We start from the raw sequence: 23,876 nt of genomic DNA, 5'->3' as shown, positions 1-23,876 counted from the left end.
ATAATGTTAGCTAATGTACATTCATTGCTTTCAAGGCTAAAGTAGTTTCCACCAGATAGGAATCTTGCCCAGGAGCTGAAACTCTCGAAGGCATATGCTCTTCAGAGAGCAAGTGAGCAAGAGATTAATAGCTGTAGAAAAAGGAGCAGGTAAAATGGTCCAAGGATTCCCTGCACACTTAAGCACTGTGGAGCGCTTAGCCTTCTGACAGCCTGGTTTTACACCATGTGTTTCCATCTCCCAAGCACTGTGGGGCTGTAGGACACAAATCAGCAGTTCAGCTCTGTCATGAGTAACATGAGCTTTAAGTCTTTCCTGATGGAAAGCTGGCAGCTGCCAAATCGAACATGCTGCGTATGGTGCCAGCATCATTCTCTGCCTCTCTAGGACACCATTCATTCAAAACCCAATGTTCTCTTCACCTGAAGTATCTGTTTGAGCAGAAATATGGCCCACAGGCTTTACTACTCCCACTGAGGTCTCAGCTCTATATGCTTGGTTTTTTGTTTTTTTTTTCTGAAGGGTAGAACAAAGAATATTTGGCTTTAAAAATACCTCGGAAACTACAAATGAAAAATTTCATGAAAACTGTACAGCTTTAATTACATCTCTCAAGAGGACAAGATAGCATTTTTGCATCCCCGTCTTGCCTTCTCTCTGCCCTGGAAATTCAGGAGACAACTGGAGGTACAAATGATCGTATTTGTAGGGAAAATAATGACCTACATTACATCCTCAACAGATCATGTAAATAACAGGAAGTAAAGTCTCACAGAATTAGTTTACATTTGAAACATTTTCAAAATATTGTTTTAGCTGGGTATAATAGACCACCGTAAGATGTGACACACAGCAAACACAGGGCTGCAATTAAACAGCTGGCAAACAGCCAGGAAGAGATAAAGGCTCAGGCTGTCACTTGCTAGACAATATATATGGCTATTTTGGCAGGCAAAACCAAATGTGATAATTGAGCCATGACACATTAAAAAGGCACACAATTTTCAAGGCAAGAGTTCCTGAGCACTAGACAGGGAGCATCTACAGTGTGCTTACAGTGAACCAAGATCTAGGAGTAATAATGAGATCGGACTGATTACAACTCAGCGGTACAAAGCCAACCTTGTTTAATGCACTGCACCACTGCAAGCGTTACATGCAATCAGACACAAAAATACATGCGTGAAGCCCCCAAAGACTATGTGAGAAACAACAGGAACCTGAGATGTGGCATTGTCTTGAATTGTTTCTCTGCATATTTTTTATATTGATAAAGATCTTATACAGTAGCATTCTTATCTCCAGAAATTACACTGCACTGGACTTTCAACACCAGGAAAAGCCCCAAAGTATATAATTCAGTTTTAAAATAAAAATATATAGTAATACACAAAGAAAAATAACTCCTCAGAATCGCACTTTTGCTGTAAAGAACGACTGTTTTGCTTATGACATGAAGAACCTTAACACTGACAGCAATAGTTGTTCAGAAGACAAGAGTCCAGGAGCTTTTCTAGTGTTTTCCTGCATGTTTTATTAAATAACCCAAGGACATAAGTGAACAAATGCACCCAAATGAAGAAAGAGTTTAAAATTAACACCCAACAGCTGTATAAAGCCTCCTATAAATGCATTCCATGAAATTATGATGCAGACACCAACTGCATTTCCTTCTCAAATAAAGGACTTGAAAGCCTATACGTTTTCAGCCTGCAGTCCCTTCATTCACAGACCTCCCACAAAGTGTAGGTACTTCATGATCTAAAATTAAGCTTGTATAAAAAAAAAAGCTAAATTTAGGCTCTGTAATAGGAAAATCCCTATGAAGAGTCTTCTTCCTAATCTTTTTCCTAACCACATTAAAGATGTTTTCAAATAAAGAAATTGCACGTGTACCTTCCCTAACCAAAAGTTGCAGTCTACCAAGAGATCTTAAAAAAAATTGTAGGAAGTTGCTTGCAGGGCCACCAGCATCAGTGATATCAGGAAGCCAGTTGCACAGCTCTTCTTAAAGTCAATACCAATAAATCAAAATTGAGTCCAGCAACAGTGGCAAAACTTTTGGAAATTATCCACTGCACTGAGCATCAAATGAGGGAAAATATAAACAAATTAAGAAGGGTTCCCTTCAACTTAACCTAATTTCTTGTCTCAAATAAAAATATTACAGTGCTCTAAATCATGCAGATTTCTCCAAAACCAACTCCTTACCCACCTCAAACTCAAATGCCCAACACATGCTTCGTATCTAACAACGGGAGCAAACCAGCATTGCTATGCTCAGCCAAAAGGAAGAATCAGCATCAATACTTGACTTTGTTTTAAAAACAGTATAACAAGAAACTGTAATAATTACATAATACACTTCTACAAAATTATCTTTAATGATTGTAGTAGTAACTTCATTAAATATCAGTAAAGGAAATGAAAAGCTTAAAGATAAGGTCAGAACATGCACTTTTGTTTGCTTCCTCAGGAGATGTATCAAATATGTTATTTCTGCCTGAGGAACAGCAGACTCCTGAGGGTAGCTGTTATGCAGCCTCCAAAAGAAAAAAGAAATCATGATAAAAATGTTTCTGATCACCAAATTAAACACATAAGGTAACATTTGCAAGAATAAATTAGTTGATCTTCACCTGAAAATTTCATACAACTGCATGCATAAATGGCATATTATTATAGTGAAAAATATTAAAGAAGCATAGTCTTTATTTTTTTATCCCCAATACTGCAGCAGTATTACACAGGCATACTATTCCATAGGCTCTGCTAAGTGATGTTTAGTGGCAGCTGAAACAGGGCGAATTCACACTATCTTCAGAAAAGCATTTAAACACATACACACAAGTTTTCTTGAGAAAGGTGAGAAAGATATGGTGTGCTTTTTCTGACTTGGGGACGCAGAGCAGAAAGGCAGTAACTAAAAAGGTGGAAACAAAAGAGGAATGAAGAGAAGTAAGCCCCAGTTAATTAGCATAGCTCATACACTTGCCCCTTGCCCAAATGTCCTAAGTAATTTCAGCAGAAAAAGAACTTTTCATGGATTTTGTATTGCAGCCTCATTGTGAATAGACACTTATGAAAAAAGCTCTCATGGAATTAAGTATCATCCAAAAAGTAAACTGTCATAAAGATTAAGGGAAAGCATGATGGAAAACTGTTTTGGGACAAGAAACAAACAAACATAGGTAAGTAGCTTGGCAGTATAAGAACATTTGAGGACTGTGAATAAAACTGTGCCAGGCAGAAAAGGAAAGGAAAGACTGACTAACACAGACGAAGAGGAATATTACAAGCAGTAGGTAGTTTATATACACCTACCAGGGAATCAGGGAGAGTTTCTTGTTATGACTATATTAACTCCATTCAACCTCTGGCCACTAGTAACCAGCTGTAATTGCAGAAGAAACTTTGTCTGAAAATACAATGAATTATTGGTAACAGTTTTTAATCTTCTGCTGCATATAGTAGTAGCTATAAAAAGGTATGTCCCAGTATAGAACAGAGTACTAATCCTCCCCACAAAGCAGAATACCCTGGAATAGATAATAACATTCTCTGCGAAGTAAATCCTCTCTTTATTTATACGCTGGTGTAGTTTCCCAATGTTTACATTTATTCAATAAGCCAAAAAATAACTCAAACTTATTTTTTCTTTATATTTCACATTTAGAACAATAAAGCTCTGAGCACCTGAACCATAATTAAATCTGTAATTCATTCAGCATCATGAAGACTAATACACAAAAAAATTAATTCCACCAGCCAGAAGAATTAATAACATCAGTAACAACTTATTGCAGCCACAAAAAATGAGAACAGAACGGTTTCATAGTAAAGCTTCTGTCTTTGAAACTTCACTTAGCAAGATTTTTTTTCCCCAGAATTCTTATTGCAGTGGTGATCCAGATTCCAACATCAAACCTTTAGAGGCCAGACAGAAATTAAAGAAACTACTAACCAACAGAGTGAGAGGCACGCTACCAGTCATTTTGAGGCACACTACACGCAGAGCATGGCTGCACCATTAGCACTAGCATGCTGGGTCAACACTGTTCCTCCCCAGAAGAAAGAGCTGCCCTTGTCTGGTGACACACTGCTGTCTCTGGAACAGAGTTAGGGCACCCCAGAAACACATTCACTCCTAAATGAGATTTCAGCCTCTTTGGACCACATGCAGCTGGTGTAACTTCAAACAGCACCCAAGTATTGCAGTTTATACACCCATCCGAAGGCAGAAGAGTGCAAAGTTGTGTTTCTCTGTCCTGTTCTGCACTATTTCTCTGTCCCCCTCTGCATACAGACTGGATAGAAGCCAGGACCTGGCTTGCACCTTGCTTAGAGACCGTAGTTACATACTCCAGCAGTGTCAGGATGACTCACGGTGCTGTGCACTCTGCCAGCTGACTTTGTAGTGAACAGAGATGTCGCATATGGAAAGCACAAGCAATTGCAGCACAGCATCTCAAAGGCACTGCTCATCAAGCACTCACTGCTAATGACATCTACTGCAAAATCAATGAGAACTGACCCCTCAGTTCTGTGATCAGCAGCTGACTTGAGAAAAAAAAGACCGACAGAATTACTGCCAGAAATAACTTTCAGTGCACTGCATGGACTGCTCACTACACAATTTAGTGTTGCCTTTTTTTTCCCCCTCAGCCTTCAAAAGTCAATGGCTCTTTCAAAGTTAACAAACCTGGATGCTTCTGGGCATAAATGGATTTGGAGTAACACCTGGGGCAATACATTCTCTCCTATTCTTCTTCACTCACTTTCAAGAAGCAGGAAAACAGAGTGATGTTTGCATGGGTGCAGCAGTGTTTTTCAAACAGCACTCTTCACTGCTCATCTCCTGAAAGTAGCTGCTACCTCATTGGTGGGCACATGTCATTTTTACTAAAAAGTTGCCCAGTCTGGATGGAGGACTATAGAGGGGAGGTATTCAGTTTATCTCAGGTGTAGGAAGAGGTACACATTCGCCGTTACTCCTATTTCCTTATTCCCATGTTTAAAAACAAAAAGAATAGTGTAAGCAACTGAGTCTGACAATACAGATAGGAGATTTTATTTACATTTCCTCTTCAAAGGTCACAATCTGAACACAGGAGTAAAGAAAAATTAAGCACACCGAATTTACATTTGTCAGAAAACAAAGCAGCAAGTTACCAAAACCTCTCTTACAGTCTTGTCTATGTCAAAAGTAGGCAGTAGATATTTACAGCACAAATACCAAGCATGGCCTGCTCCTCAGGTAACAACACAGTGCAAATGGCCTAAATAACATCCATCAGGACAAGGAGTCACATTCATTCACTGAATGGCACAATCCTGTGCTTAAGCAGCCTGCAGAAGGTATAGGTACCGGTCAAAGGGGAGCAACTTGCTAGGAGACAGCCCAACCACATTGCCGCAACTCAGGCTATTTCAGTCAGCAGCATCATACCAGGGAGCTTGATGAAGCAATGTGCCCACAGCCACAAGAAATGTGCAGCCAAGAAACCAGAAAGCTGGAGCCCAAATTCAAAGATTTATTCTTCCAGTGCTACATACAGCCTAGATATTTGCAAGGACAGCTTAATTTAGGCTTAGAATTTCTAGGCTAGCGAAGCTTGATCTGCCTCAGACTACAGAACTCCCTCCCCGTGCTTAAATGTGATAGAGATACAGGGAATTCAAAATTTTCTAACAAAATCTCAGTGAGAGAGTTAAAATATCAGCATGTAAATGCTTCACTAGTGATCACCTCACAGAAGCAGCCAGAATCACGTTTGACCCACTCCACATCTCCCCTGCCTAACTCAATCCTTCACGTGCTTCAACTTTTCTCATCAAGCTCCAATGCAGATATGAGCATGTAAGGCACAAAATTTAATCCTGCTCCATGCAAAGCGGAAGGTGCCACCATGCAGATTTAACAAAAAATATAAAATTTTACATCAATTTCTCCTGCATTTGAATTCTTCTGGCAGGCACAATTCTGCTAACACTCCTGGCCACAGGAACCGGGATGTTGGTGGTGCAGGGCACAGCACCGATGTGCTCGGTCTCTCTGCTCCCTTGCAAGAAACAAAGCACTGAGCCGGAAAACCTCCACAATCCAAATAAAAGAGTTCGTTACAGTCACTAATTCCCTTTAGGAAAGAGATTAAAAAAAAACAAACCCCAAACTTTAAGGAGAATCTGAAAAGGCCTGGTAACTGTATTAACAAGCCAACAGTAATGCGATTTCTCACTGGTGGCGTCTGAAGGGATGGAAGGCTAAAGGTGACGAAGGTTAGCTGAAGAAGAAACTTTTTCCGTCTCTCCAGCTAACAACTGCCTAAAGAGAAGTGCCTAAAGAAGCTACCCCTTTAACTGTTAAAAAGGAAAAAAAAACAACCTAAAACCAACTGTTGCCTTCCCCCCCCCCCATTCTAATACCTTTTAAAAGAATCTATTACTGAAAACAACTTTACATATTTGGTAACTACAGCTTTACTGCTACAAACTCATAGTTCCACGAAACAGGCTCAAAATGTGTCACAGGTCTTTCTGTACCTTGGTTATCAACTTGCAGAATCAGCTTCTCCTTTTCACCTCCACTAAAACACTACAGAGAACACTAAGGACCACCATTGCACAATGTCAGGCCAAATTAAGTTTATTTGACCTTTAGCAAAAGATTATTCCTAGCTTTATTTAAACATCTTATGTAAAGCAGAGAAAAATCACACAAAAGACTAACAAGTGCAATTCACAGGAAGTAACAGTTCCCAATTCTTTCTCCCTGGATCAGAATTATTGAAGTCTAGCTGAACACATATTCTTACAGAGCTTGCTTTTTGCACAGAAAGAAAATAAAGTGATAACAAAACATTTATCTGATCAGTACAGTTCCCATCTCTCTATTTCCCCCATCCCAGACCTTCACTAATTTCCAGTATAGCACGCGTCACTGTACAGGAACTTGGCCTAAAATGCCCTTCATATCTAGGAGAACCACACAGTGCTCAGCCTACAACTGGCAACTACTGTTAGCTTGCCTTCTAACTGACAGAATTATTTTGTGTCTTCTGTTCCCAAGACAAAAAAACCCAAGCAGGCTTAACAAAAAACAAAGGCTTCAAATAGTGCTAGCCTGCAGTATTACCATGAAAAATAGTCAACCAAAATACTTGAAAGAAAAATGCTTTCACTGTATTTGTTCTCCGAGAACCTAGAAAGTAATTGATTTCTTCATGCATTGATCTATTTAAGGTTTGGTACCATATATTATCAAACAAATCACAGCTCTCTTACCACTGTTTCAGTGATGTCCCTTTTACTTTAGTAACTGGTTCTTTTTTTTACAAGAAATGAGTTATGGTGTGTTTGCTCTGGTATAAATCAGCAGCCCAGCTGCAATTCCGGCTCTCAGTCACTTACTTCAAAAAAAAAAAAAAAAAAGGCAAACCAAACTGAAAAAAATGATGAAAATGATGCGGCCAGGCTGCTACTTCAACTATACACACTACTCCAGCAATCCCAGCACTCTGTGGAGGGAGAGGAACATGGAGCTAGGCACTACCTGGCAGCATAAAATTCTTATGGGTATCATACAAAGTATTTACTCCAGACAAGAAAACACTTTTGCAACCATAGACTATTTTTCAAATAGTTCATCAGGTGAAGATCACCCTCTCCGATTTAATTACTGCTTAATCATGCTTGTACAATTTTACTTTGTACAGTATTTCTGCCTTTTGTATAAGAAGTTTGTTTAGTCACTCAGACTATGCTTAATATGCAGTAGCTTGTGCTGTGTAACTTAGATCACTTAAATTTGCTTCCATGGGAATATTGTGTTTGTTACAGAGTTCATTACAAGTTTATTTTAGTCTCTTAAGACCTCTCTTTGCTTTTGCTTTACAGGCTAGAAATTAAACCAAATCTCTTTTTTTCTCCCCAAGACGCTGACGTCCGAAACACAGAACTTGGCTTGGGCATAATGGATTTGGCCCTTAAGGTATCTGTAGAGGGAGGTGTCACTAAATCTGTAATGTCCCATTACCACTGTAACATCCCACCATAGCTTCTGCCATTGCTATTAAGGGAAATACAGATATGCCCTAGGTATGTATGAACAAGTTAGGATGTGGCTGATGTACAGTGATAACACAGAGCTCAATGTCAACTAACTATCCCTGCACCACTTCACTTTTCCCACTGGTCCTTCAGCCCGGATGAGGTTTCTGATGTTAAGATACCAGCGGAAAGGACAAAAGTTTAAGTATGAGCATACCTCAGGCAGTGACTGCACAGTAGACAAGTCCTTTGTCTGTTTGAATAGGTGCCTGTGTGCGGGGAAGAATCTGCCTGTCCATTGTCTGCTACAATAACTGCAGTGTCTCAGCAAGAATCACCATCAGCTGAACATATCTCCTATTGTACAGCTACTAATCTATTGTAATGCTCCCCTCACCCCCGAAACTCACTCTGCTCAAAGCATTTACAGTCTAAATAATTTACTTAAAATGCAAACAAAACCAGCTTTCTGCTGCTAACTTTGCCTTACAAACAGGAAAACATCAACCTTTCTCTCTGCCATTTGTTTTCCATTTGTCCCATGGAAATTGACCAGCTGATGCTCTACTGATTTACTCTGTCTTCAATATTTTGGTGAATTTCATGTCTAGGCTTCAGACTGAAGTGATTACCCGAATTCAAACCTAAACCATCTCACTGTAGCTTCAAGCTCAAGGAACTGAGCTGATATGACTGACAACCCTCAGCTTTTTGCAGCACCCTGTACTGCTAATCCAGTCATGGGGTGGCTTGAGTGCTTGGCATGGCTACCTTTGCTCAGACTATGCTAATCAAGCATCCACAAGTCAGGCTGGCTTTGCACTGAATGTCTATCTTAATTTGCTCATTGATTTCCAGCCCTGCCACTGAAGCTACAGGAAGGATTTCTGGCAAGGGAGGAAGCCACCTCAAAGACAATCGTGTTGTGAATCCTTGAGGCTGGCCCTTAGCTCTGCTGTCTGCTCTTTGCCTTTGTTGGCTGCTTTCCCAGTGCCTGCACCCTTCTGCATGCCTCGGAGAGGAATGACTGAAGTTTATAGCAGCATCAACTCATCAGCTGGAAACCTGCCAGGCTGCTTACATTTTCACTACAATCTTCTGAACCCTGGCTCCAGAGGGTGCTTAGAGATAGGATCCATGGTCAGAGGCAGGATGCTATACACCTGTTTTCTAAGGTGCTTAGATCCGCTCAGGGTGTTGCGCACAGATGCATGAGGGCTTATATATCTAGTGGGAACTGCCTCAACGAAGTAGGGAAAAAAATGTCCCTTGCTTTTATCTCATTGTTGGAGGTACTTATGAGCCTGTGGAACAAAAGCAGAGCATCCAAGCACAGAGCATATGATATATCAAAAATCAAGATCTACTGCACAACCAGTGCTATTAGTTTCTCACAAAGGTTGATATACCCCTGGAGAACTGATGACACATGCCTACTTGATTTATAGTTAGCAGAACTTTATTCAAGGAAATTAGGATTAGACTCAAAATGGAAACAAACCCAAAACAGGGAGAAAAAAAAATAAATCGGCAGAAAAATCAATATGTTTGGTTTTTTTTAATTGACAATAGGACAAAACCTGTGCGCCTCCAATGACTTTTTTATTAATTGCTGTTACTGCTGTTGTTTGAAATCACAGAACCTGTGTATTTTCCAGGGTGAAAATACTACAAAACTCTGACTAAAATAAGGGAAAATCACTTCCTGATGAGCTTTCTGTAACACTGTCATACAAATCTGTTATCACAGACAGCTTGGTCAAACAGGTCCTCAGGAGGTCACTTAGTCCTTCCCCTGCTTAAAGATAGAATCAACTGTATCTAAACTGCTCCTGCCAGTCATCTGTCTCAACTTTGTCCTTAAAATGTCTGGTGACACAGATTCACCACCTCCTTACGCATGCTGCCTTGATAGTTAGGTATTCCTCACACCTAAATTACGTCTTTGTTATGGCAATTTAAGTTGCTTTCCACAACCACCAGACAGGACTAGCAACAATTGCCTCATTTCCTTCAAAGCAATCCAAAGATTATTCATTCTTTCTTTCCTTTAATCTGTATTCTTTCCAGCTACCTCATAACACTTTGCAGTGCTGTGTTTAAAATTGGATAAGACACCCCAGCTGGTCTTTACTAGTGCTGAACTGAATGCAATGGCTTTTTCCACCACTTTTGGGGATATTTTTTTTTTTTTAATTTTTTTTTTTCCCCTGAAAAGACATCCCCCTGTTGTGATTGCTGTTCTACTTAGTTCTCTTGCTGAGGCCTCATATTGTTGATTCCTGGAAAGCACATGATCCTTGGAGGACTACACCTTGTCTGAAGAACTGCTTTCATCCAGTCCTTTTATCCCCATGGATTTGTGCAGCTGATTATGTCTACTGAAGTGCTGTGCCTTGCAGTTCCCATTATTAAATTACAGGCTATTTTTAAGGTCACTTCCTATATTCGCCTGCATCACTTTGTATTCTAGTTTTGTCCTTCACCGTGCCTACAACCCCTTCTTCCTCACTGATACCTGCAAATGCAATATTTATATGCTCTAGTCCAGTGGCCATGTCAATAATGAAAACATCAATTACTAATAACTGCAGGATGGTCCTCTGCAGACCCTCTCTACAAATTCTTCCACGCTGAAAGTGACCCACTGGTAACTACAGGTCACTGTGTCATTTCATCAAGGCAAGCTCTCCCCTCATTTGTTTCTCAAAGTGATGCTTACAACAGTAGTCGCAATACTGTCAACTATATCTGTATCTGAGTTCCTAAAAGATCCGGCCAGTCTGTTTTACAGTAAGTGCTATAAAATTAACAACTACTTCTGCCACAGTTCTGAACTAGATAACAGTATAGTGCACTCTCTGCACAGGGAAAATTAATCCAAATTAATGCAAACAGTCTAGGACTCATTTAGCACTAGCAGTTACTGGCTCAAAGTAAGGCATCAATTTAAAGTTACAGCATTGTTTCTGGCTAGCTTAATGTTATGTATGTTCCTGTCCTATATGGCAGTTGCATATCCTTGTTCCTGCCTACTTAGCCCTGAACTCAGAAAATATGCCAGATGTATTTTTCATGATGTCTGCATTACCTGTTCCACATCTATGCAGATCCTAGTTACACCAGCTCCAGCTAATCTCCACACATCAGTTTTATATGAAGTAGTCAACTAAACTTCTTAATGCAGTTTAGCCGATGTTAATTTGAAATAAAATGAGGTGTCCCAAGCCTGTAAAATTAAAGATAAAATCAAAGAAAAATAACTGATGGACACAGAAAAATGAGTCCAATGAGGAATCATTCAGTCTGCTAGGACTTTGCCATACATACTGTTCATCACAAATTAAATATGACAGGCTGGTAGTAGTGAGCAATGCACAATGCGAGTGTAAAAAAACAATATATACATACACATACTCGCCCATAAAAAGCATATTTTAATTAGTTTCATTAGAGAGCCTGAAGGGTCTTTGTATAGTTACACAAACAAATATCTGAAAAGCAGATTTGTCTTTAAGTCTAAGGACACATTACTTTGTGGTTTTTACAAGTTTTTGCACAACAATGCTTAAAGAATTGTTTAAAAAGCTGGTCCAGGCTCTTCTGTTGTTCCCAGATAAAACTCACACATAATGAGGGTCAGTTCTCTAACACCAGTAGCTGAATGAAAAGTGTTTGAACTATTCCTACAACGCCAGATAGACAGCCATGATTTCTTTTCTTTCATTTTGACAGTAATGCTAATGAAAACTGCTGAAAGATTTATACCACCTTTTGACTAACACACATACATTTAAGAGCATGTACGACAGCACTGTGGACACTGCTTACACAAGTGCCTAACCTGCAAATCTGTAGGCATGAAAACCTATTCCCGTGAGTAGATATATTTGTGTTACACAACTTTGTCTTAATTATGCCACTTGGATCACTTGCACAAGAAATTCAGTCTGCGGGGCTTGGTAAAAAACTTTGGTTTATAGCAAGAGGTCAATACTAGCACAATGCAAAACAAATGAGGCATTTTGACTTAGCGGATCTGTCATCTACTCTTGGCTGAAAAGAAAGTAATTTCAATATTCTCACAAATCAAAACATCCAGGAGTTACACAATCTTTCACTCTTGCATGTTTTTTTAATAAAAGCATGTTAAATAACAGGGCACTCTAGCTCTCCTTAACACCTCAATGTTTTATTGAAATGCCTTTCTAAATTTGTTTCATCTCTATTCCTTAAGCAGTTTCACTAACTACTGGCAAAAAAGGTAAAAGACACTCTGTACACATGAAGATGGCAGAATCAGGCTGTTACTACAAATGGACTCAAATACAAAAATACCAGACTTCTGATTACTGTGCTAAGTTACACCACTCCTTCCTACTCTGACCTAGACTATACTTTTCTTGTAAGAAAGTGGGAGGGAAGAATGAGAATGGATAAAAACACTTAGTAGAAATAATTCTAGATAAATCAAGGCTATTACTAGAAAATCATTTCTTTAAATCACTGCGAGGCACTGATGTACATTTAGTGACTAACAATGAAGGAACTGCTTTAGAAGGAACCACAGGACCATGTTCAGAGCTGGACAACACTAAAAAGTAGTATGTCAATATTCACTTAAGAGCTATTTCACATGTGTTCTCACAGGAGTTGTGAACTCTCTTCATTGTATTTTTGTAACTGCAACTGCAAACTTCTTTATAGGGAAGGAGGAGTTAGAAATAATTGTGTGGGTTTGTGTTCTCAGAACCACTCTGCAAACTTCAGCTTTCTTTTCTTGTAGCATGCATTTATTGCACTTGGTGGTAAGAAAGTGCTGGGGAATAAGAAACAATAGAAAGCAAAATGTAATTATCACAAGATATTTTATCAAGTAGAGTTTGGATGATGTTTTTTAAATTTTGCTCACTCAGCTTCAGCACAGGCATTTTTGCACCTACTCCTGATATACTGTCTCTTACACACGTTAATTAACTTCTCCTTCTATAGAGAACTATTTAGTGTTCACAGCTGGGGTTTCCACTGCAGAGGTGAAAACCAGCAAAACTGATTTATTTTTTTCTCAGTGAGAGTCAGTATTTAGCAATATGAAGATGTCTGCCTAACAAGAAACTAACGTAATAAACACAACACTGAGGGACTGCCACTGATCTGAAAAGTCAGCAGCTTGACCAGGAAAAAAAAAACCTGCATGGGAAGACTTGGGCACACATTTGTGCTACTGTACAGGGACCTGGTATTTGACTGCATTCAGAAGGTTTTTCCTCCTACTGATTTCAAAAAAGCAACAGAACTAACGCCTGGCTTTGACAAAGGAGAGATGGAAACATAACATTTGAGAGACAAAGGAATGGATTGACTTATTCATATCCTGGTGTGTCTGACAAAATGATTTGTGTGAACAATGCCTGCTCTGAAGGGAGGTAGAAAAATCCAGCAGAGTTAGTTTGAACCACATATTTAAACCGTTTAAGCAAACTTAGATGATTTTTTTATTTTTTTTTCCCCCTTCCCTGGGGAGCACTATGGACTAATCACATGAATCTGCTTCACTTACTGACTGGAATAGTCACCTCCGTGGCAGAACTGGAACAAACCACAGCTGCGGAGTAACATCTTCAACAGGCACAACTGTTTGCACAGTAAACATTTGCCTATAACCTTACTGTAGATAGAGTATGTTAACAAAAAGAAGGCTTCTACTAGCTTAATTGTGGCACCTTCCTTGCTAACACAGTTGTGTTAGCTCCAATCCAGTGCTACATCTTCACATGGAAGAGCCTGCACCACCAGCACAATTGTTCATTGCCCCTCATTGTTTCAGACAGCTCAACTGAAAAAGCCTAAATTGCTGGTCTGAAAAATACCTTCACACTATTGCTTTAAATACATAGTGCAACGCTTCCCTACTGATGGGGTAATAACCACAGTGAGACAGTTACAAACATCTGGATTCATGGGTCCATAACTAAACCAGTAATAGCATTCATCTGCCAGGGTTTTGGAAGCATTTTTCTTTGTGTCAAACTCCAGACTGTGGGGTTGGGTTGGCAACACTTTGCAGCGCAGAATTAGCCCAAGATGTGGCAGTAATGAAAGGGACAAATGCAGTCCTTGGGAAGCAGAAGAATGCTGTAGTACAGCAAAACCCCTTTGGAGTGTTATTTTAAAATAAGTAATTTTAAAACGAACCAGTCATAAATTTTTAACTTACTTGCACACCTAGGAGAGGCTACAAACAGCAAAATCATCAACTGCTACCTTTTGTAGTATTGCTCAAGAAATCACATTAGTATGTATTAGTATACAAGGCCTGAAAATAAACAGTAATTGAGATAATAATCCCTATTAAGGAAAACCTTTTCAACAGACCTATGGGGTCAGGTATTCACTAGTTAGAGGATCAGACAGAGCATGAAGCCTTTGGGATGACCAAGCAGCTCTCCCTTGGTAAGAATTCCCATTTCTCAGCAGCTATGAAGGAGGAAAGCTGTTTCTCTGAGCAGTGCTCTAAGGCATGAGTTTTGCATGGCCTTTTCTTTTTTTTTCTCTAATCACTTGCTTTCAGATATCTGATCATTAATTTAACAAAGAAGAGATTAAAGCCAACTGACAGAACAGACTATAAAATGCTTAAATTCTCCCACTTGCACAGTTTAACACATCTGTTTTTTAAACCACACGAATTAAGCTCTCAGTGGACATACTAATATAGGTGTTTGCTCTCATTTGCTACAAAGTTTCTACCAAACCAGATTTGTTGAAAATGGGTTGTAAGCTATAAACAAAACTGGCATGGGTGTTGCAAACTTACTTAATACTGGGTTGAACTTGAAAAACTTTCCCACCAAGATGAATAATGAATAATTTTGGAACTGAAATGAGGTGGAGTTTGGAAAGAAGACAGGGAAGTACGTATTCTTACTATGGTGGATCAGCAAGGCAGCCAGGAACAGGTAAAGGAAGCTGCTATAAATCACGGTACCCCTGGAAATAGCCTCACTTCTGCCAACTCTAAAATTCAGGAAGTACAATGAGCATTGGACCTGGCTATGCCCCACTACACCTGAGTTATCGCCTCCAAGTTGGGCAGGTCAGGACAGCAGCCTCAGATACAACCTTAACTATAGAGTGGTGACCTCTGATCTAAACAGTTTTATACTATGAACTGAAAATAGTTATTCCAGATATGTCAGAGCTATTTAAGAGCATCTTGGCAGCCCAGATTTACCACGTGTTAGATGCAAGATCTCTCCAGCATTTTCCTGAGAATGAATGTGTAACAGTGGTGTTCCATATCTTGAAGTATATATAAAGCGCTTGGCCATGGTTTGAAACTGAGCTGCCTGGAAGCAATAGGACCGAGACCTTTTTAGCTTTGCTTCATGCTATTAAAAGCATAAAAGAAATTAAATACAGCACACTGCACCAAGTAGCACAGCTTTGAGGTAAGACAGCAAAAGCAAGAAAAAAACAGGATCAGATACCTGTGCCCTTAGTTTACCTATCTGTGCGACAGTGCATGTTAGACAGTAGCCAGCCTTGAGGAGAAAGCAATACTTAATGTCCCTCTAATTTTATTGGTTTTGACGTTCTATTTTTCTTGAAATCACACCAAAATCACGGAAATCACAGACTATTACTGTATGTTAAAGAGTAAAGCTATCAGCATAAAGATATTAAGTTTTCATACATGGTACCCACAAGATACAGTTCATATTCACTGCTCACAAACATGGCAACATGATGCAAGAAGATACAACTTTTCTAACAGTTCATTGTTAGAACAGTTCATAATTAACAGAATCCGAAATCAATCTCTACTGTTGAGACAAGCAAGCAAAAACCTGCTATTTAGATATTTTTACTGTGCCTGTCATTATGCTACCCCAGTGCCTAAAACAGAAGCCGACGTGCAGCACAGGCCTACCTCAGCACACCCAGGAACAGGGCTTTCTTGGGGCTCTGGCATTTTTATAAAACAGATGTTATAGCAATAGATGTTACTGTGGGAAATTTAACTGCTAAGGAAACCTACCCCTCTTCTGCACAAGAATCACAGTGCAACCAATTGGTGTAATTTTAAAGTTTCTAAATCTGCCCCAGATCATTCCCATGGAGTAACTCTTCGCACAGTTACACTGACAGGTGAGAAGAGGCAGCAGCCATCAGTGTTTAACATGATACAGGAGAGCTAAACATGTCACTATTTATACTGTATCCTGTTAAAGTAACATTTAATTTTTATACCTGCCATGATCATATTTTAAAAATTGCTTACTTTTTATTACTTATGTAATTGAGTAACCAGAAAGACTATTGATACCCAAGAGCATGGGTCAGCAGTTGTATTCTTCTGAAGCCTGCAACATGCAGACTGCATATGATTACAGTGTGCTCTACTAGTGGAGGAGGAACAACACTGCATGAAGAAATCTCTTCAGGAGAACTTAAGACACAAGGGGTTTTACTTTTAAAGCACATGTGAATATGCCCAAGTTATACAAGCCTTTAAATGAATTTTTTTTTACAAATCTTTTTCTTTCACAAGAAATGTAGTAAGTAGTGCTTTGCTGCTTGTTGCACAGCAAGCAATGAATGTCTGCTGTGTCAGTCGTTGCCCAATCTTTGCTGTTGCAACCCATAAGAAAGTGTGTTACAAGCTTCAACTGCTCTGCAAATAACACAACTGCATTTACCTCCCGATACCAGAAAGGGTCCTTCTAACAAGTCAATTCCAATGTAATGGTAATCCTTCGGGCACTAAAACTGTTCAAACTGTTCATCCAGAAAACTCAGAATTTCTGTTACAGCAGCTAGTATCTCTTGTAAATATTTTTTTATCTTGCAATAGGTAAAAACACAATCATACAGTTGTTATTCAGTAAAATGGTTAAAATCCTCTTAAAAATAGCCATGGGAACTGAAGCACTGACTTCCTTACTGGCAAAAAAAATAATCTTTTCCCCTATGCTCTGTAGGAGAGAAACTTGAATATTTTTAGACACGTTGGGGGGATGGGAGGGTTGTTCATCATTGTCAGTACTGTCCCTGGGCACCTGATAGTACCAGCTCACAAAAAAAATTCTTTGCAATACTCTTGTGCTAATACAAACGGAACATGCTTTCACAAAGAGCTAAATATCAGGTAGTATCAGACAGTGTGAGAGGGGAGGCTTCTTCTTCCAAAAGCCAAGCTGTAACTTGCTGTACCTGAAACTGCTACAATTATCTTTTTAGCAACTATAAGGCAAAGTGCTGGTGTTCTATTGTACACAAATACTTTCTCTCCTATCACATCTCCTTTGAGGGTCCAAGTACAAAGTGCATGACTAATACAGAATACGATTCCAGTAATTTATTGAAAGTTATTTAAACCATTGTTTAAAACCAAAAGAAAACCACACCCCCCCAAAAAAAAACACCAAACCAAACAGACATTTGCTGTCTGGGCAGAGCTTGCCTCAACTGAAGAGGAAGAGCCGCTGACCTTACATACAAATACATTAGACCATCGGCAACCTACAGGACAGTCCTCAGGGTAAGACACCGCTACCACAAATTCAATAAAACACAGGTCTGTTAGTACCCACTTTCACAGATTAGTCAGAGAGCGTAAATCACAGTTTACTAAAGTCACAAGATCTGCACCAAACCTTTCCAATTACTCAAAAAGTCGAACAATTCCAACTTAAAATCAGAAAGTGCTTCCACCATTTTTTAAAGCGCATTCAAGGCTCCCTGTTACACACAAGCTATTAATCTGAGGATACATTGCAGTCAGAAATCTTACTGAGACACATCAAATGAAAGCAACATTATTTAAATGTAGCTTTACAGCAAATCTGAACACTGGATTCTCACAGCTAATGAGAATTTTTATGCATCCTTTAACCACAGGTAAAACATCCAAAAGACTTAAAGAAATTAGCTATCTATGCTACTATTTAACTTCCCTACAGATCAAGTGGTCCAGTTACCGTCACTTTATCCAAGACCGAATCACTCAATCTTCCAACCTTACAATTTCATTTTCTAAAACCTAACAGAACTGTCTGCTATATTGGGAACTCCCTTAAAAATATTCTCTATCAAGAGACTACAGCTATGACCAACACACAAATTTAAAAGCAATACTTCAGGTTATCTAACTGTTAAGCAACAAACTAAGAGAAAGCACATAAAGATCACATATGGCTCTTTACCTTTACTTCAGAATGAAACGATAACTCTATAAACCTACCACTCAAACATCTAGTTCAAACTACATGCAGACATTAAGTTGAAAGCTTTGGCTTATTTTGAAGTTCATTTAATTAATGTTTCACAAAGGCAGTGACCAGCTTCAAAGAACAAACTGAATACTCTTTACTAAGTACATTAATCACTAATGACTATGCCTCCAACGTGCAGACAAAATAGCAAACTTCCACATCAAACGTCCCCTATGTTTGTTCAATCTGCTGTACACAATTTCTGTCTAACAGTCACCGGCTGTAAACACCAAGTTTCCTATTTGTTAGCCTGAGCACGTTAATCTCCTACCACCATCCACAATTTAAGAAGCCATTACATACCTGCAGTTAGGAGGAGGATCAAGGGTTATTTCAGCTAGCTCCTTCTGGATTCTGTTGGTGAAATGAGAACAGACACAAAGCATTTGAGATAGTCTATAGAATAAATCGGGGAATTACACTGCCCTCTACCACCATGCAGTTAAATGCAAGATTGGCTTTGCCTTCAGTAATGCTAACATGGCTGCTTCCTCTTTGTTCTCAGAGGCATAACCCAAATCCCACAGCTGAGAAACTTTGCAGCCTTTTTCCTGCTCCACGCTGTATATAAACAGAACACTTACAACTGAGTTGGGTAGAGATTTCCCACAAGTATGCAGAAAAGTAACTCTTTTCCACATCGGAGCACTTTTTACCAGAGAGATTTTCTTTTCAAGCTAATATGCAAATGAGGCGCCGGGGGGGGGGGGGGGGGGGGGGCGCTTGTACAGACAGATTTGACAAGGACTTTAAACCAGCGCTGCAGACCTGTAACTGAGGCTGAAGGAGTGAACGGCACTGGCACAGACACGCTCTTTTCACAATATTTTACCTACTACTCTGCAGTGTGTTTAAAAAGTGGATTTGCAGATCTGCCAGGCTGTCTCTGTTACTGGAATAATCTCTCTGAATCAACTTTGCTTTTCTCCACACCTTCTGCTGCCTTTTCTCCCCTAGTCTTTCTTATACAGTAGCTGTATTTACATGATAAAAAGTGATAGAAAACCTTGAAATAATCTGTGCTTGGCTTTACTCTATTACAGCCATTCCCCAGGTGTTAAGAGCTAGAAGACAAATACTGAAAACTTTTCGTCAATTTAATAGTTTATTCAGACACATAAGAGGTGTAATTTCAAAAGGCGCATAGTAAATTCATCTTTAAAATATCAAATAAGACTTCTCCGCAGAAGAGGACCCATATGAGCAAGACTGAATTTCATGTGAAAAGCAAGTGTTAAAACATGAGCTAACAGAACTGCTCTGAATGCCCTTGCACTAGTACCAATAAGTTCAGTCAGACTACTGAAGGATTTGAAATGTATGGAATGAGACTTGCAATAATTAAGTGAAATAGAGATTAGAGGGGAAAACTTAGTCAAAAAAGCCTGCATTTCAGGCTTTTCCAAAAAGATAAGTAAGCCTACACAATAGTTCCAGAACTTTGCTTTCTTTAGCCAGTTCTACTTCAAAAGGTTTAACACCCTCAAAAGTCATCAAAGCTACAGAGTCATATTCTGCAGCAATTCTAATACATTTCAAAAAGATCGTACTGAATTTAAGCTCAACACAAAATTACTGAAGTGTTTCTAAAAGTAAGAACTATAGTATTCACACTGAATAAGCAAAACTTGAAGTTACTGTGGCTACTCTACACCTTTTCTAATTACAGGATTACTTGTAAAGAAAAGCAACTCCAGGGAAATGACTGGAAAGTTACGTTTCATCTCCGAAGACCACTGGAATCAAGGGATTTGAAGTTAACTTATTTCACACAGCTGAACTTACAGGCAATTATCAGAGCCTATGCCTTGAGAGCTGGACCACCAGAAACTTTATATGCAAACAAAAATTCAGCTTCTGAAGATTTTGATATTTAAAAGTAGAGGCTACCTGTAGAACCCACGGTTTGAATCTGCAAATCTTAAGGGAGAAAACTTGCCCAAGTTTCTCCTGAAAGCACTGCAGAATGAACCCATTAGTCCAAGGTGTGAAAGGCTTTCCTGTGCATTGACATGAAAAGGTAGTCAAAAGGCCCACAGAAGCCACTGGGGTTTTGTGATTTCTTTAATTAAAGTGCATTGCTTGTCATTAGTCTACGGACCATAATAAAATACACCAAGACTCCACCCTATAACAATCAGGCATGGAAACCTAGCTCTGAAAAAGATAGCTTAAACTGACACTCTCACGCACACTTCTGCATATATGAAATGTATTTGGGTACCATCTCAGCCAGCCTGTAAGTCACCAAGTCCTCAAACTACTCTTCAAGAGATAGGTGACAACTCTGTGTAGTTATTACCCCAATAAGACTTGGATTAATGAAGATACTGCCTGTCAGTCTCCTGTACTACAAAAGTTGGTGCTTCAACCTCTTCCACATAGCTTTAAGAGAAGAACTTATCTGCTTTGAAAAGCGCAATGCAAGCACTGCGCCTCAAAATACTGTGCGAAAATACTACAGAACATCATAGTGTCCCCTTTACCTTTTTGCACTAGTAGATAGCTTTGCAGTAGTTTTGCTGGACAGTTTGGTGTTCTTCTTCTGCTGGGTGGCAGAGGGTTTTCGTTCTTCTTGCTCTTCAGGTTCAGGAGCAGGTGGATCCCTCTGATCGGCATCTGAACTACCGCTGCTGGTACTTGGACTTTCATCATCTGACCTCTGCCTATCACTGGACATCGTGGGGAACTTTTGGGGGGAAGGAGAAGAAAAGAGGCAGAGTTAATCCAACAGGCAGGATTCTCTCGTGCCATTCCCCAAGTTCCAGAGAACACTTCAGGCAGTGACAACTCCATTTCACTGAAAAATTAACCAAAATATACTTCTTTGTCTGGTCCCCAAAGGCTGCAGTTTGACAGCTACAAAGCAATATTTACAGTTCCGAAAATACAGATATTCCCGATTTTTAAACCCACTCGCATTTTTTTCATACTTTAAACAATATGCCAATTGTCGACTTTGTTCTAAGGCATGAGACAGATTTAGCTGGGTACTTAGGCAATGAACATTAATAACTTATGACACATTGTAAATAACAGACCTCACTGAAAACGTTTTTTAAAAAGTCACTAATACCCTGTAAATATTTACACTGGAGCAGAGCATTTTATTGGGACCAAACGCCAGATCCCCCCCTCTCCCCCTCTCTCCGAGAAAACATATTGCCAATAACACTTGGGTTTATTTCAGATGGAAACGTACACTCGCTCTGTGCGTTTAAAGGACTGGGTTGGGGAGGGGGGGGGGGGCGAAGGGTTTTTTCTGCGGTCGGCGGTGTCTTCTTAAAAAAGGGACGAACCCCAGGACGCATTTAAAGCCACAGCAGCAGCCCCGGTTATTTACACGGCCAGCAGCGAGAGCTGCACTCGGCCCCCGCGGAGGGGGGACCGGCACGGTCCGAGCGGCCCCTCGGGCAGGGCTCGGCCGGCGGGGGGGGCCCGGGCTGCCCCGGGGGCGCGGCGGGAGCTGCCGCAGGGCTGGAGGCGCCCGCCCGGCCGCGCTTTGTGGGGAGCGCCCGGCTCGGCTCGGCTCGGCCCCGCACCCGTGCGTGTGCACCAAGTGAGGCGTGAACTCGGGCCGGCTCCGCGCCCCCGGCCGCCGGCAGGCAGCGAGCGCCGAAAACAAGAACAAAGCTCCTCTCCCAGCCTCCCCCCACACCCCCCCCGCCTCCTCCCCGCCCCCCCCCCACCGCGCTCGCCCAGCCGCCGCGCCAGCCGCCTCGCCCGCCGCTCCCTTTACCTTCGCCCGCGTCCTGTCCCGCTGCTGGGTCGGAGGGCCGGGATGGCGGGGGGCCGGGCCGGGCCCGCGGCGCCCGAGGAGGGGACGGAGGCGGCCGGGGGGCTCTACGGCGGCGGCGGCGGCTCTGTGGCCGGGCGGTGTGGAACATTGAGAGCCGGAGCAGGGGGGGACGGGGGGAGGCGCGGTGCGGCCCCGCGGCCGCCGGGTGGCGCTGGCGGGCGCGGCTCTGCGGCGCGGGCTCCCGCGGCGGCCCGGGGCGATGGGATGAGGAGTGTGTGTGTGGGGGGGGGGGGGGGGGTGCGGCGGGCACGCGCCGGCGCGGGATGGAGGAGGGGGCGGGCGCCCCGGCTGCCCCCGGCCTCCCGCGGCCCCAGTGAGCGGGGAGAGGGGGCGCTCGCTCCCGCGCCGGCGCGCTCCCGCGCCCCCCTTCCCGCCGCGGGCCGAGCGCACGCGCGCACGCGCTCTCCCGCCGCGGCCCCGGGGTGGGGGGGTGTCTGTGCGCGCGCTCCGGGCCGGGCAAGGACAAAGCGGGGCGGCCCGCGGCCTCGTGCCTCGCCTCGCACCTCCCGCCCCAGCGTCGAGGCCAGGCAGGCGCCGCCCGCCAGCGGCCCTGGTTCTTCTCGCCACGCCGAAGCCTTCCTCATGCAGTGCCCTCCAAAAAACACTGCCGCCCTTGGCACATCTTTGACTGCGGGGACTGAAGAAAGGGGAAACCTCATTGCTCTCTCCAACTGCCTGAAAGGTTATTGTAGAGAGGCGGGTGTTGGCCTCCTCTCCGGAGTGGCCGGGGACAGGACAAGGGGGAATGGCCTCGAGCTGCGCCAGGGGAGAGTCGGAACGGACATCAGAATAAACTTTTTGACAGAAGGGGTCATGGGGCAGTGGCAGAGGCTGCCCAGGAAGCGGGTGGAGTCACCATCCCTGGATGTACTTAAAAGACGGACAGACGACGTGCTCAGGGACATGGTTTAGTGATGGATAGGAACGGTTGGACCCAATGATCCAAGAGGTGTTTTCCAACCTAGCGATTCTGTGATTGTATGAAACTCCAGTGTCTGGTGTGGTGTCTCCCCGGGAGGTGGGGCGGCCACCCTGCTGTCCCCCCCAGCCAAGCCCTGCATGAGGCACAGGAACCCACTGTACCCGAGAGCCGGCATCACAAACACCGTGCTGCACCCCATTGCCTCACCGTGCCTGGTGCAGGATTAGAAACAGGAGTTATCCCACGAGGCACCAGCGTGCCACATTCCAAAAGCTGCCAACGTACCAAATTCTGAAAGCTGAAAAGTGCGAAGGGCGTAATCAATGGTGGTTGCAGTAGGTGTCACAGAAGGTGGTGTGGGATGTAGGTTAATTTCTGGCCTGCGATGAATGCACCATTCCGGTGTGTACTTGAACAGCTTTCCATGCTGCATGCCGTGTGGCAAAGCGATCTGAAAGTTTCCAAACTTAGAGCCTGGTCATACTGGCAAAAAAATCCTCTCTTAAAAGAACATTTATGCTGGCTGTGAAAAGTGGATGGGGTTATAGATAACTGGCTTCAGCAGGGAAGGGATTAACGATTACTGTAAATGTTCGTGCAATTTATGTGAAATCTGAGGCTAATGTTGCTGTCCAGCAGAAGGGCTTTCGCCTGGATGGCTTTTACCTCAAGGGCTTTCATTATCAACAGCCTAATGACTTAAAACTACTGTGTTTTCTTAGCTTGTGCAGCATCGAGGGGTTAGAGTGCGTATTGTGCTCTAGAAGGAATAAGCAGCTGGTGTGCCGAGGAATACCTTTCTCTGGGTAGCTGAAGTTAGCTCAATTGA

General features: G+C 41.9%; 1 protein-coding gene across 1 annotated transcript in view; it reads right to left on the bottom strand.

The window, feature by feature from the left end:
* UBE2E3 (ubiquitin conjugating enzyme E2 E3) overlaps positions 1–22,286 on the bottom strand; it is a 58,781-nt gene extending 36,495 nt beyond the window's left edge. Inside the window, exons 1-3 of the mRNA XM_054070362.1 lie at positions 22,066–22,286; positions 20,813–21,015; positions 18,630–18,680 (exon numbers count right to left, since the gene is read on the bottom strand). Coding sequence (XP_053926337.1) covers positions 18,630–18,680; positions 20,813–21,006 — 245 coding nt within the window. The 5' untranslated portion in view covers positions 21,007–21,015; positions 22,066–22,286. The remainder of the gene's footprint in view (positions 1–18,629; positions 18,681–20,812; positions 21,016–22,065) is intronic.
* Positions 22,287–23,876: the final 1,590 nt, after the last annotated feature.

Source organism: Cuculus canorus, chromosome 6 (genome assembly GCF_017976375.1).
Source record: "Cuculus canorus isolate bCucCan1 chromosome 6, bCucCan1.pri, whole genome shotgun sequence".
Taxonomy (NCBI): Eukaryota; Metazoa; Chordata; class Aves; order Cuculiformes; family Cuculidae; genus Cuculus; species Cuculus canorus.
The sequence above is the reverse complement of the archived record's forward strand: the minus strand, read 5'-3'. Positions and strand labels throughout refer to the sequence as shown.